At 47.7% G+C, this 15,173-nt stretch overlaps 1 protein-coding gene across 4 annotated transcripts in view; it reads left to right on the top strand.

Annotated features, from left to right (window-relative positions):
• The window catches only part of tet3 (tet methylcytosine dioxygenase 3), a 33,101-nt gene that overhangs the window by 7,686 nt on the left and 10,242 nt on the right, over window positions 1-15,173 (top strand). For 2 of the 4 annotated variants that reach the window (XM_076151138.1, XM_076151135.1), the window contains 3 exons: window positions 6,220-9,127; window positions 11,990-12,080; window positions 14,570-14,663. In XM_076151138.1, coding sequence (XP_076007253.1) covers window positions 6,268-9,127; window positions 11,990-12,080; window positions 14,570-14,663 — 3,045 coding nt within the window. In that variant the 5' untranslated portion in view covers window positions 6,220-6,267. Of the gene's footprint in view, window positions 1-2,312; window positions 2,896-3,943; window positions 4,198-6,219; window positions 9,128-11,989; window positions 12,081-14,569; window positions 14,664-15,173 lie in introns of those variants that run through there. The other 2 variants (XM_076151136.1, XM_076151137.1) reach the window with 2 other exon arrangements.

The following is a 15,173-nucleotide window of genomic DNA, read 5'->3' as shown; positions in this document are numbered from 1 at the left end:
TATCTCCTGAATGAGTCAGTCGGCTGAAATCGACCTCGCTATGTTACAATACGCTCAAAACATGAATCGACCTGATGGTGGCGCTGCAACAACAACAATTTTTTCAATAGCTTTTGAGTTAAAAGGTTGTCGGTTTGGTTCCCTAACCCTTGCTCTGTTTGTGACTATATTGATATGAAAAGCTGAAAGTTGGTGTGTGTTGGTCTACTGGTGGAGCTTTCAGAGCGCTAACAGCTTCCATGTGCCTCGTCTCTGGTCAGAGCAGCGACGGAGAGAAAAGTCTTTTTGTTTTCACTGAAAAGAGGAAGCGTGTATGGAAAGCTTGTGATTCAGGGGTTAAGTCCAGTCGAGTCTCCTGTTAGAAAAGCTGTGTCACTGTGTGTGTGTATGTGTGTGTGTGTTGGTGTGTGTGTGTGGTAGTAGTGTAGTTTCAAATAAAACATGCCCACACAGCAGTGTAGGCGGGCGTCTGGGGGGAAACACTGATGATGACATCACTGCGTCATCGCCACATGCGTTTCCTACTGCTCTCACTTCTCACTCTCACTCATTGGCTCCCGCCGGTCATGTGATCCAACGCTCTACTTCTCCTCTGCTTGCCTGAGACCGCTTAGCCTGCGCCGTGTTTTTCTTTGGGATTGACGCTTATCTTTGCGCGGGGGTGTGCGTGTGCGTTTGTGTGTGTGCGTGTGTGTATATATGAATACGCCAAGCAACGGAAACAGAGCGAGTGGCGGAACACAGAATTCACGGGGCCGAAGAGCATGTACGTTTGGAAGAGTGGGGACGGAAGAGCAATAAGCTCAGAAAATAAAGAGGAGAGACAAACCGAGAATGAGAGAGAGAGAGAGAGAGAGAGAGAGAGAGAGAGAGAGAGATCGACAAAAAGAGAGAGAAGGAGAGAGACGCAGAGAAGCTGCTGAAGGTAATCCAGCCATCGCGCAAACGAGCTCGGTAACATCAGAAAATAAACTGCGTAGGAGCTGAGTACGATCTGCACGGGGAGAGCGCGCGAGTGAGCGGCCATGTTCTCCCCATCTTCTTCTTCTTCTTCCTGTTTCAGTCTGCTCCAAAACCACAGCAATGTCCCAAAGACGAGAAGAGACAGCAGGAGGCCGACTGGCCGGCGAGTGGCGAGATCCCGCGGTTGTGACGAGAGTGATGATGATGATGATGATTGTGATGGTGATAATGATGGTGGCGCCCGGGCAGGAAACGGCACAACGAGACCGGTGAGAGGAGGAGGGGAGGGAAAAGAGGAAGGAGAGACCCATCTCCTGCAAATTATCCTGCCATGACTTTGGCTACCGGTTTCGCTCTTCCTCCCCAAACGCTCTTCTTCTTCACCTTCTTCTTCCCTCACTACAGAACCAAAGTCACATGAATGAACCGAACTTCTCTGTCTGGCCATAAACCGTTTCCTCCAGAGTTCCCTGTCCTCACCGTCTTCCTCCTTTCACTTCTCCTCTGATTCCGTCCTGTTCCTCTCCCTCGTCGATGTCATACAGCCGCCCACTGTCCTAGCTTGGCTGTAATCTCTGTCGCAATCACTCGCCGGCGGCTGGGAGGTGGATGCATACGGGGCGCTGTGCACTGTGGATGGATGATTTATTCCATCCTCGTCTGTATCCTTTGGATCCCAATGTGCCGGTGAGAGAGAGAGTGAGCGTGGCCTGAGAGCCGGCGTCGTCTTCGTCCTCTTCTTCTCCTTCTTCTTCTTCCTTCCGCTGACCCTTCTTTCTCTCTGCCTGCTGCGGTGGAAGCGAGCGATCATCAGCCACAGGTGATACGACTCCACGCTTGTTGGGTGACAGGCGTGTGAAAGTGGAGATGGCGACGGGATAGCCACTGTCGCTCAAATCTCCTCTGAAACCGAAACCGGACGCCCAAACGTGGAAACAAAGTGTCGTAAAGAAAAATCAGGAGGCGTAAACTGACAACTTAACGCCGACCTTCTTAATTTCCCGTTGACGCTGTTCGAGAGCAAATATGTTTCGCTCGATTCATAGCTGTTGGTCGTGTACAGCTCTCTCTCTCTCTCTCTCTCTCTCTCTGTCACATTAATGACCACTGTTGGACGTTCCTCCATTGGCAAAGCAGACACATTACATATCATGGAGTCCAATGCAGCTGAAGGGTATGCATAGAAACAGAGAGAGAGAGAGAGGCTTCTTATTGGTAATAGCTTTGCTGCACTGTGCTGTTTCCTAGGCTGCCGCCACTACCGACTCTCTCTCTCTCTCTCTCTCTCTCTCTCTCTCTCTCTCACTTGCTCGCTCACCCCCCCCCCCCCCAGTTCTCTCTCTGTTTCTGCTCACTGCACACTCCTCCATTCCATCGTACGTGCCCACTGTGGCTCAGATAATGGCCTCTCGCTCTGCACACACTGAAGAGAGCGGGGGGAGGAGATGGAGGGAGAGAGGCTGCGTGCAAGAGGGAGGGGAGAGGAGGGAGGGCGAGCGAGCAACCAGAGAGAGGGAGAGAGAGAGAGGGGAAGGTGGGGGCTGCGAAGAGAAGCCGACTGCATGTGTAGGAGAGAGAAAGAAAGGGGATATTGAAAAAGGGAAGGGAGGAGCAGAGGGAGATAATGAGAGAGGAAAAAGGAGCGAACAGAGAGTGCCGGCTGTAAAGACGGGGAGAGAGAGAGGAAGGAGCAAAGCGTGCGCTTTGCTGGGGGGGAAGTGTGTGTTACGTGAATGCGTGCGTGCGTGCGTGCTCCAGCACTCGCTCTGTCCGTGTGCCGCACGGACTGGAAGGAATAGCGAGGGTCCACAACCCCGCCGAGGACAGACTGCTCCTGGTGCTGCCGGCAAACAACTCTCATGCTCTCGCTCTCTCTTCTTCTGCCCTCTGCTATCGGACCGGTCGCTCTGTCTGGACGTCTTCTAGGACCGTGTGAGTATCAGCCGCCGGTTGTCGGACTCTCGGTCGGCTTCATATTGTCACAGCCTCTGCCTCATGTTCCTCCTTGGCACGGCAGCAAAGGAAGGGGTGAGGGAGAGAGGGAGGGAGGGACGGCGTGAGGAGGAGGATGGGGGGGTAGTTGTGAATTTGTGTGTGGATTTAGGTTCAGCTGTCTTCTCCCAAAGTGAACCTCCTCACTACTACGATCAGCAGCAGAATCCCCTGGTGCTTTGTTTTGTAGTTGCAGTGTTAAATGTCGTTTAAAGGGCTCCCACGCCGACGCCACTGCCACAGCAGGTTCAGTGAGGTCTGTTCTGGTTGAGCGTGTTCAATGTTTTGGGTGCGCTTGTGTGTGTCAAGCTTGTACTATTTGCATGTGTGTATGTGCGTGTGTGTGGGAGAGAGAAGAAAGACAGGCTCCTGGCAAGAGACTAACTACCCTCCGTCATGGTGTAAATATTTGTGGAAGCACGTGGTCTGCACCGTCAAAAGCAGCCGGCGAGCTGTAAAGCACCTACAGGTATGAGTGCGCAGTCCGCCCGGACCAGCAGACTGCACTCGTGCAAAAATAAAGCCCAGATTATTCTGTTATTAAAGGAGCTGTCATTGGCCATGTTGGCTCCAGAGCTCCTGCCCCAGCTAAGTGGAGCATAGTCCTCAGCCGGGTTGTTGTTGTTGATAGGCGCCTGCTCGACGTCTGTAATGGCGTCGCGGTCAACGTTTAGTACGTGCAACTCTGAGAAAAAGAGGAAAAGCGTGTGACAGCGTGACTGATCGTGTGTGATTGTAGGTTCGGCTTTGTAGCGCTGTAGACACACTGTTTCAACATTGCAGTTCTCATAACTGCCGTGTGTAACTCCACCCCCCCCCCCCTCCTCTTCCTCCTTCTCGTCTGATCCTTCGATAGTGCAGACATGGGGCCTCTCACGTATTACACGCCGGCTGTTTGCCTCCCTCCCCCATCCCCCCCTCCCCCCCAAAAGAAACCCCACACACACCACCTCTCGCCGCCACCCCCCTGGGACCTCCACCAGACACCCGGCGCAGAAGGTGTATTCAAAAGGTTTCAGCATACTGCCTGTCCAGTAATTAGCCACTTCAAAGACCTATTTCAATAATATTCAAATGATGGGGAGGCCGGACGTCTCGCTCGCTTCCACCGTCCAATGCTGACAGAGCTACAAACAGGAGTTGTTTTCTTTTTTTCTGACCGGGTAGTTCAGGTTTATCTGGATCAGGTTTGTGTGGGTGTGTGAGATCTCCTTTTCAGGCAGACTTGGGAGCTGCTATGAGGTTTGTTTGTGTGTGCAGAGGCTTTATTTTATCTTGAGTATGTTTTTTGGATGTAAATGTCCTTTTCAAGGTTTGGTGGAGCACACTTACAGATTTAGGTCTTAATAGTCTGTTAATAGTAAATAACAGGTAGAAGATACAGAGAACATTGCTGTTTTCTGCTACTACACAAATGCAGTCCTTTCAGTTATACATCTACCCTTTTTTTATTATTACGGTTATTAGAATTGTTGGGACACATTGTTTAGACACAGCATGAACTCTGTCAATGATTTCTCAGTGTGCCCTTGGATTATCTGTGTTTGCTGTTCCTCCTCAGTCTCATTTAATTATAAGCTATGATAGCCAGCCGGGTTTGCATATCTTGGCAAACAACGTCTGCACGCAGGGAAATATAACAAAATAACTTTCAAATGAGCGCGGTCAGACACACCTGGAGCTTCAGGCTTGGCCAAAATATATGTACAGGTGCAATGCAGAGGCTGTACTGTGTAGATTTTGAGGTCCATCAAGCCTGAATCCTGCCTACTCTTGTTTTGTAAAAAAACAGTACAATAACAACTTTACACAAGTTTTCACTCAGGCTGCATTTAAGCACAAGTGACATGTATTTGGAAGATATTGGTTTGATGTTGTGGCCGTAGGAATAGCATACAGAATACCGAATACAGACAGATCTGTTTCGGACTAACATTCATATGTTAAACTAAATCAAATATTGGGCATTGGGCATCAAAACCGGTGGAGTGGAGGTAACTCAATGTACAGCACGTCAAAACTCATCCATACATCCTCAATATGGGCTTCTCTGTTCTACACACTTTTGCATCGAGTCATCCCAGACAGTGTCTTGTGATGTTTGAGAATGGATCTTCTATGTCTCAAATGTTTCATCATATGCAATTCTGGATTACTGGCTATTTAAGCAGATTTGTGATCAGCTACTCCCATAACTCCATGACAAATGCAAATGTTGCTGCGAGGTGGTGTCATTCATTGACATAGCCGCAAAATCAATGTGAACATTCTTTTCTGTAGCTGTGGCAGAATATGAACTCACCAGTTCAAAAGGTAATTGGCCAAGTCTGCGGCGCTCTCTCTCCCCCATTAAGGCCACAGTTTGCTAATCCTCATCTGGCTATAACTTTACTTACCAGGTTTAGGGTGCACTTTGTTCCATTCTCACAAGCATATGTCTTAATGTTTATGGTGTCACTTTAGGTCTTGTTTTGGATGAAAGTTGCTTACTTTATGGAAAATATCTCCAAAGAACATTGTGCTGCATCTTTAGAAACCTTCATTTCAGCTGCATTTTGCTGCTGAAGACGTTTTTCAGCATACTGAGAACACTTTGTCCCCCATGCCCTTTACAAAGAGCAACAGGAAGTCACCTATATTAAGTTGGTGTCTGCACTAGTAGAAGAAAGATGAGAGCAATTTAATAATAGTAATATAGGCGATATACTACTAAATGATAGCCTACTATTGTGTATTTCTATTTGAATGATAGTGATTTAAGTAAAGAGAAATGAGCCAGGCTCATAAACCCAGGACAACAGTTTTTTGGCTTACACTCAGATTTGTGTATTGTTTTACTGAGTATACATATTAATACACCAGTTGGATATACACTTGTGACTTCAAGTACATTTTATTTTTGTAAAATCACTCCACTGAAGCAATAGTTGATCGAGTTATCTGGGGTGCTCCTGACCTGACTCTGCAGCAGTGTGTATGTTCAGTGTGTATGTTCAGTGTGTCAGAAGGGTGTAAGAGAAACCTGGTTGAGAGTGGGGAAGAATGGAATGGATTCTGGAATTTCTTGAATTGTTTTTATCTACGTTTCAGAGTAAATGTCAGTGTTAATGGAATATAGTACCTACAAGGAGCAGTGCTGACTCACATGTGTTCACATGAATATTCTGGAGCATCCCTGTGAGATCATTCTTAATGCACATTGGACACTGTAGCTTTGCTTATTAGTCTTGCGTTTATTAATCAATTTCTGTGTTTCTCTTTCAGACTGTTTTGGAAGTCGGACCAGTGGATGGCCCCAGAAGAGGAGGTCAGATGGAAATTGGGTCACAAGACCGCCTCCAGGAAGGCGCCCTGAGCCGGGAACTGGCCAATGGGGTGAACCGCTACCATAGTGATGAGGAGGCATCTATGGAAACAGAGCAGCAGAGGGCAGGAAGTGTTCCTCCAAGGCAGTGTTGGGTGCCAGGCCAAGTCAAGGTCAGTGACACCCAACACGCTGTCCACCACGCAGACATGGAAGATGCCCACAATTTGGTGGCTTTTTCTGCAATCGCTGGCTCCTTGCCCCCTACTTCCTCCTCCGCCTGCATCCAGGTGCAGCCTAATACAGCCCAGCTTTATGAAAAGTTCACCCTGGAGACGGGTGCTGAGGAAACTCAGGCCAGACGCTCTGCAGACGTTGCTGTGGGACGCTGCCAACCTCCAGAAGATCTCAACACCCTACAGACAGCACTTAGCCAAGCTAAGCATGGACACAAGCCTCCCAACTGTAACTGTGATGGGCCTGACTGTCCAGACTACCTTGAGTGGCTAGAGAAGAAGATTAAGTTGGCAGCCAGTGGGGATCCGGCTGGCTGCAAGATGGCTGATCCTGCCTTGCAATTACAGCCACAAATTCAGCAGCCCCATTTGCAACAACCGTCTCAGTCCTACCCACAGGTGAATGGTGGTCATTGTCTGTCTACTCCATACCAGGGATCTCAAAATCCTCACACAGAGAAAGTGTCCTGTTCCAAGCCCCCGATCCCCTGCTCTCCCCAGGTGCTTTCCATAGCCAAGGAGAAGAATATAAGCCTGCAGACAGCTATTGCCATAGAAGCCCTGACCCAGCTATCTGGTACTGGTCCCCAGGCTGTGGGCTCCCAAGGCCAGCCCCTCTACAACAGTAACCTCCATCACCATCAACATGTCCAGAATTTTCCCCCTCCAGCCCCAAATGGCACTTGCATGATCCCGTCCTCACCCAGTCCCCACTCATCTTCAATACGCTCACAATCCGTCCCTCCAGGATTACACACTGGCCAGCAGGCCCCAGTGTCCTGTGAGCATCACAGGCCTCAGTCCCAGGGCCAGCCACCTCACGCTTCCCCTCTCCCGTCCCCTACCTCTCCCTTTCCAGGCAGGGGGAAACCTTCAGGCACTGGGCCCCATTCCCAGCAGTGGCATCAGGTCGCAGGTGGAGGCTCTGACCAGAGAAACCAGTGGCTGAAGTGTATTAAGTCTGAGTCCCAGTCTCACAGTCCTGCTCCGACTCGCAATAGCTCAGACCCCATGTCGGAGCTCAAACAGCTTCTGGGGGATACCAGTGGAAAGTTCAGTAATGCTCCATTCAAAATACCGGGCCAGCAGCATCTCGGCTTGAATCAGAATGGAGGTATCCAGGCCCAGGACAACCTACCGTTGGCCAGGATAAAGCAGGAGCCAGACTCTGCAGAGCACTACCTGCACGCTTACGGCATGGCCAATGGTCAGCAGCAGGGTCAGCACTATCTTGGCACTCCCTTGTCTCCAGGCCAAGCAGCCATCAGTCACTCCACTCAGGCAGCTCTGCAACAGCACCTTCACTACAAGAGGAACCTCTTTTCTAACAACTCTTCTGGTTTTGGATCACCAGGCCTCCGTGCACCCATGGTTTGCCAAAATTTGAAGAAATGGTGGCCACAGATGGAAGCGGAAGGCATGCCACTTCTGGCCATCAAGCAGGAGCCCAAGGAACCCAAGAAGAGGAAAAGCAGTCAGGGTTCTCCTGCCATCAAAACTCTGAGTGGGATGTTAGTAGGCCCTCCCCTGCCCAAACCCAAACAGATAGTCATCAAGAAGCCTAAGCAGAAAGCCTCCATGCCAACCTTCCTGCCTCAGTCTCAGATCAGCTTACAGAAACCATCAGCCCTCATAATGGACAGAGCTCCAGCCCTGGCCAGCATGCAACCAGGTTCTCTCCCTCTCCCTCCTCTGCCCCTCCTCAGTAACTCCACTCAGGCTGCTGCTGCAGGCCTCCCTGTCCCAGCCCAATCTCAGGTATCCATGTCAAACTCCTCAACGACTCCCTCTTCCACTACTCCGGCCTTGTCAGAAAACACTCCATTCCACGTGGGCACTCAGCACCGACCTTTTGTGCCTGTAGCCCATGCTAACTCAGAGGGAGCAGTCAATCTGGCATCCAGCAACACCAGCACCACCACACCTCTAACCTCCACATCTCCATCTAGCACCTCACAGATACAGAGCCTTGTCAATGTGGATCCAAAGTATGAAGAATTGATCCGCCAGTTTGAGGCAGAATTTGGGGACTTACCCCCAGACCTACCTGTTAATCAGCCCACGAGGGAGACCCCCACAGCACTTCAGCCAGTGAATGGATCCCTGCTCAGTCCTCAGGACAGCAGCCCCACATCATCTACCACTACAGCTCCTGTAACGTCTACCATTCAAAGCTCCAGCTCCACTTCTGCTCCAGTCAATCAGAGCACTGATGTCAATAAGGATGGTCAGTTAGAGAGAAAAAATGGTGGACCCATGAACCAGACTTCCTGTGGGAGCTCATTGGAGGAACAGAGTGAGGTTCCCCTTTATGTTTCCCTGCGTCAGGAACACCCCCTGGCCCAGCAGCAGCAGCAGCAGCAACAGCCGGGTATACTGGAAGATCCTTTCAGCGTACCGTGCTCACCGTTTCCTAAACGCATGAAGATCGAGACGTCAGGGGGCTTGGCGGTGCTTTCTACCACGTGTTATTCTGAGGAGGACACGCCTACTAAGGACAGTCTTCCATCCTCTCCATCTCTCAGAGGCTTCCTGGAGTCTCCTCTCCGCTACCTTGACACCCCAACCAAGAACCTGCTGGATACTCCGTCTAAGGACCTTCAGGCAGAATTTCCCACCTGCGACTGTGTGGGTAAGTCAGAATGCTGGAATTCATATTCAGTATTGTTCAAACACATACAATATCGCCATTCATCTCCAAGTGCCTACACTGCATGTAGATTGAATAAGATGCGTTTTCATATATTCCAGTCGAGTAGAATAGTTTGTACCAGTCTACTTTGGGAATCAACGCTTTGTTGTAGTGTGGTGCTCTATCTAGTGAGATAAAACAGTAATGATACATGACATTATCAGCGTTAGGGCTTTTACTCCACTTACTAAGCTACACAGGACCACTATCAGTCTCCCTCTGCTCCAACTCCTCTGTCTGGGCGCCTGTTGAGTGTGTCAGAGAATTTGTGTGTTGCCGGGGTGTGTGGCCAAGACATCCAATGCAGTCTGCTACAGTGAGAGGCACTGCACACAAGCCGGCAGGAACAATAGTGATGGTGGCAGAAGGAGCCTTTGTGCTGATTTTGGGGTCTGGCGGGGAAGCAAAATTGAACAGTACACCCGGGCAACTCTTTGTCAGACAGAAAAGGCTTCAGTCTTTTTTTGGTCAGACACTCCCTTTATTTGTTACTATAGGAAGAACCACTTCTATATTAGAACTTCTGCTTTACAAAAGTGGATTTGTGCTGTAGTTGTGTTTCTAAGCTGCAGGCTGAACTAAAGCGGCAACAGATATCCATGAATGTGGAAGTAATTTCATTAAACTGCCCTGAAAAACATCCCTTTAAATACTGTTCACATAGCACATCATGAACACACTCACCTAACCACATACTCACACGTACACACTCTCACACAAATAGTTCCCACACAAGAATTTGGTCTGACTTCTCCACTTCCTGCCCTCAGCCACGCCCTGGTTCCTCCCTACACCAACATGGGAATGTGACCTCATATTGCCTCTAAACCACAAAGACACACACTCTCACACATACACTCTTTGGAGCATCAGCTGACAGTTTTCAATATTTCCACTTACAACACAAAGCAAATGTACTTGTGGAAATGAGGAAAGTTGTATTGTATACATCCACACCGGCTACAGATTATTCTTTTGATTATTTTCCATACTACACTTAACAAATTTAGTTGTCAAAATGTAAACATTTGCAGTGCGTCAACATTTAATGGACATTTAGCTGCACAGAATCATGATTTGTAACACAGACTTGTCCACAATGGATCCAAATCCAGACCCACGCACACACTTGCACAAACACAACATAAACACAGATCTACACACAGTGCACCAACAGCTTTAATCCTCCACACATCCTGACTCATTCATCACTCCCTCAAAATCCTTCTCCTTTGGTGACTTCATACGCTCACCACACCCTACATTCATACTCGGGTGTGTGTGTGTGTGTATTGAGTGGTTTTCTGTGTCAGTTTGATGTTGCAATAACCTGCATGTAGTTGTGCTTACCATGAATGTTTTTCTGCTGATCATTTACAGAGAGGAACTCTTCTCATTTGTCCTAAAGCAGCTGTAACCATGACGCTCAAACACATTTTAATTGACACAGTGTAATCATGGGAAATCCACTGTGGTCTAGCAAATACAGAGTGGTAGATGCCATGTGTGCCTATAGACAAACACTGAATAAATAAACCCATAGGTCCCGAAAGGCTCTGGGCGCTTTATTTTTGATTGGTCCAGTAACATGTTGACATCAACATCAACACGTTAATTTACCCGCCTACTACCCCATAACACAGTGTCTGGACAGAATCTCTTTCAGTCTGTTCTGCTGTCACCAGTTCATGCATGAAGCAGCCAGCCAATCACAGCAGAGCAGAGTTTTGTATTAAGGCGGCCTTAAAGAGAGACAGTACCTGCTGTGCTGGTGGCATAGACGGCAGATCCCTGTGGAATATACAGTATGTAGTCATTCAAGCAGGATTAGAGCCACCACTGGCAGAGAACCTCAACGTCACAGTGTTCTGTATAAACCAACAATCTTGGCGGAAATTCAGGCACAGATAATTATGAGGGTTCATAACTCTCCACAAGTTGTTTGTTTACGTTTGCGATTAATGGGTATAGCTTCTCCAAGCATATAAAATGCTCAGAATCCCTCATCACACAGAAATCAACATCTGGTTGGTCTTTGCAGCTGTCACAAGTTTAAAAAGTTAGAAGGTTGTAGCTTTCTGACAGTGGGTTCTGCGTTTTTAGTCGTCTCTATGAACTTCTGATTCGTCGTTTACGTGCACATGGTCAACATGTCAACCCATCATGCAAAGTGGTGCTACAGCAAGGGAGATAGAAACGGATCAATGTGTTTATGCACATTAAAGCATAGTTGCTTTCAAAATATAACATATACAATATGTTAATTACAATTCCAAAATATACATTGAAGTTTCCCAACAATAAGTTTATCGTATAACTGCTGCTGGTTCCAACATTGGACAAAATACTTGTTGCTGCAACCGTGTCTCTGTAGCTGCACCAGAAGTTAAGTATAGTACATTAGTAAGTTCATTGCAGGTCAAAACCACAAATAATCTGCTGCTGACATAATTTCTGATCTCTGAGAAACGATGTCAGACAAAAAGAAGCAGCAATGATAATTAGATGCGATCAAAACCAAATCAAATAGAATCAGCCATGCTAAGTCAACACCTCACATCCTGTAGATAAGCGTATGAGTCTGGGAATTAATCCTAATGCTGATGCAGTGCTGTATTAATGCTCGTATTAGCTCATAATGACACACATGATGACAAAGGACACAGTTCATGTTGTGTGTTTATGCAGTGAGTAAACTGGCTCATTCGTCATGTTGTTTTTGCTGAAATGAATTATTGGAAATGATAAGATTGAGGATCTGTGATGTTCTGGGTTCTCATGCTCCAATTTTTCCATTTCCAGAACAAATCCTGGAGAAAGATGAAGGACCCTACTACAATCACCTGGGATCAGGACCCAATGTGGCCTCCATACGAGACCTGATGGAGACGAGGTGTGACACTTCTCTTACCCCTTCCTCCTCCTCCTACTCTCCCCTCTCCATATCCTTGCATTTTCCTTCTGTCCCTCCTCACCCCCCTTCCCCCCTCCTCACATTCTATCCTGAGGGAATTTGTGACCTAGAATCCAGTTGGAGGAACAGGAAATATTGGCATCGTCAGCATATCAGAGGCACAACAAAAAGCAGAGGGATAGCAGCAGACAATGGTGAGAGTGAGAGGAAGAAGAAGGGATGGAGATCGAATCACAGAGATGGAGAAAGAGAAAAGGGGGGGAAGAGAGGAATTCAAATCTGAGTCGGATGTTAACCTTAAATGGTGCCGGTTTGTGCACTGAGATCAAAATAAATTATTTCTGTTAACAAATGCGGGATTGAATGATTTTATTCGCAATTAAAGGACAACAAACTGAGTCACTTGTATTTAAGTCTTCAATCTTGCCTTTGCTGATAATTAAAATGATAAATAATCTCAAAGTCAATATGATAGATGGGATTTACCATGACAAAGCGTCCGACAGCATCAGCAAATCGTTTTAATAAGCCGCCTGCATATTGGTGATTAATGCATACGGTGCCAATTCAATAGAATGAACAGAAATGCAAATTCATTCTGCATTGCATCAGGATCATCATCACTTATTGATAAAGAGATAGATCAGTCTTTACAGTCTCATCGTGGACTGAATGTTTGTTCAATTTACGCAGAAATATTATTAAAGAGAGAGAGAGAGAGTCTTGCGTAGTCAACAGATTTTCCCTGTCTGCGTCTTTCTGTCTTTATCTTTGTCTCCCTTCCTCTGTCTTTTCCTGTGTTAAGTTTCACAGAAGCAAAGCGTGCTCACCTGCACTGTGTGTAATAGCCTGAATGTGAAGAAGCTGAAATACCTGCGTCAGTGCAGGAACGGCCCTGAGCTTTAAACATGAAGGGGTAATGTGAGGCCGAGTCATGTCTCTTTAAGATTTAAAATTTAACAACAAATTGAGACAAATCAACAAACCTTTGATTCCACCATGTTAGGTTAGCTGTTGTTGTTGTAGTGCCACCATGAGGCTGACTACTACCTACATTTAACAGGTTTTTCCCTAGAACCTGTCCAAACTGCCCACAGTTTCCTTGAAATACTTTTTTGGTGATCCTGCTGCAGACAAACAAACAGGAGCACAAACACGACGGGCTTAGTGGAGGCGGCCATGACGGTCAGAGCGCTCATCCTCATGGTGACGGCAGGAATCCACACAGTAATCAGTGTGTTCACATACAGGCTGTCAGTCCTGTGTTGTAGCTGTTGTTCACTGGGGGGTGCTGGGTTTCTAAAGGATCAATGAGTCATCTGTCCCCCGGAGACCAGGGGTTGAGTTGGGGGCAGGGTTGTTAGGCCAGAGCCTACTTTTTGTTGTTCGAGAGATGACGTAAGATGTAAGGACCCTGTAGCTCTTAGCTAACCTTTGACTCACCTCTGACCCTGGCCCGGCCACCCTGTGGTGAAGGAGCCCACTCCCCTCCCACTTTCTCAGCTACCTTAGGGGTGCTCCTATTCAGCAGGATCCACGTGTGTTCGCCACCACGCCAAATCTGCTCAGGGCTGAGGGTCTCACAAAGGCAGGTTACCAAGCCTGACGTGAGGCGTGAGAGGACATTTGACAAACCCAGGACCCCTCACCCCATCACTCAGTCACGCACTCTAATCCCACCCTCCTCCTATATGCTCTCCCAGTCTGGACTTGTAGGAAAACACACACGCAAACACACACTCTTTAATTATCTGCAAACACGAGCAGGCATACACAGATGTGCACACCAAACAAACCGAAATGTGTCCACAAAATAAGTCGGGACTTGTTGACGCACACATGTAAATAAACCCCCGGTAGCTGGTTCATCTGCCGCGTGTGTGTGTGTGTGTGTGTGAATCTCAGCTGCGCCTTGTTAACACTCCAGCAGCTTAGACCACTGAAGTTGACCTATACGACTGTCACAAACATGTATTCCATTAATGTGCTAACAATTGTCCATATCAACAGTGTGATTTGAAAGAGTCACAAGTGAGAATTTGTGCCATTTCTGGACTCAAACATGAAAGTTACAACACAAAGTGGTTGTGGTCTCAATTATTATACTTACATGTGTGTAGTAGTTCAATAGTCACACAATCAAATATATATCAGGCTGTAGTGTGTTCAGTGTACAAAGGAGACAAGAAGTGGATCCATGTTTGGGTGTACAGATAAAGGTTCCAAAACGGACCCTAACATGGAAATCGGCATTATCTGCCCCTTTTACACTGTGGAATGTCCCACGATAAGTTAGATAACATTTGGTTTCAACAAGAGCAGCGCTCCCTCTTGTTCTAATATGGTCATTTGTGAGGTTCAATTGAGATTCATGGTCCGTTTACCTTCTGTTGTGTATTTCCTCCTCTGAAACAAAAACTGGTGAGTGTGGAGTTGCTGTGTGGTTTACACTCTGTCCCTCTGTGCAGGTATGGAGAGAAGGGCGAAGCCGTCCGGATCGAGAAGGTGGTGTACACGGGCCGAGAAGGAAAGAGCGCACAGGGATGTCCCATCGCCAAATGGGTGAGTCACACCTGGAGCTTCAGTCTGTAGTTTGACATTGTTTCAGTCAAATACCTGTTTTGCTCACACGAGGGAGCAGGAGGAAGGCAAGTTAGCAGGAGGGAGGCCAGGGAGATGCCTGATTGGGCCTCTGTCCTACCTGACGACAGTGACAGCCAATCAGCCACTGATTTATGCCCTGTGTGTGTGTGTGTGTATTTTGGTAACGAGGGTTGATGTGGAGACTCCTACCAAACTTTCTCACCCACAGTGAGTAAAACAGCAGGAGGTCTCCCCCTCCCTCTTCACCCCCACACACTGGCTGTTCTGAATCCATAAAGTCGTTAGCTGTGGGTGTGTGTGACAGAGAGAGAAAGTGAGTGTGTAAGGGAGGGCAACAAATGACAAAGATGTTAAATGGGCCACAAAGCAAAAGGAGACAGATGGGTGATTGATAAATTCTGAGCCCCATGTGTAAGGATGTGAGCATATGGGCTGTGAGTCCTGATTATTGGGGTCCAAACCTGAGAC

The sequence above is a fragment of the Genypterus blacodes genome, unplaced genomic scaffold, assembly GCF_046128005.1.
Source record: "Genypterus blacodes isolate CSIRO-AG114 ecotype Tasmania unplaced genomic scaffold, CSIRO-AGI_Gbla_v1 ptg000053l_1, whole genome shotgun sequence".
Lineage (NCBI taxonomy): Eukaryota > Metazoa > Chordata > Actinopteri > Ophidiiformes > Ophidiidae > Genypterus > Genypterus blacodes.
The sequence above is the reverse complement of the archived record's forward strand: the minus strand, read 5'-3'. Positions and strand labels throughout refer to the sequence as shown.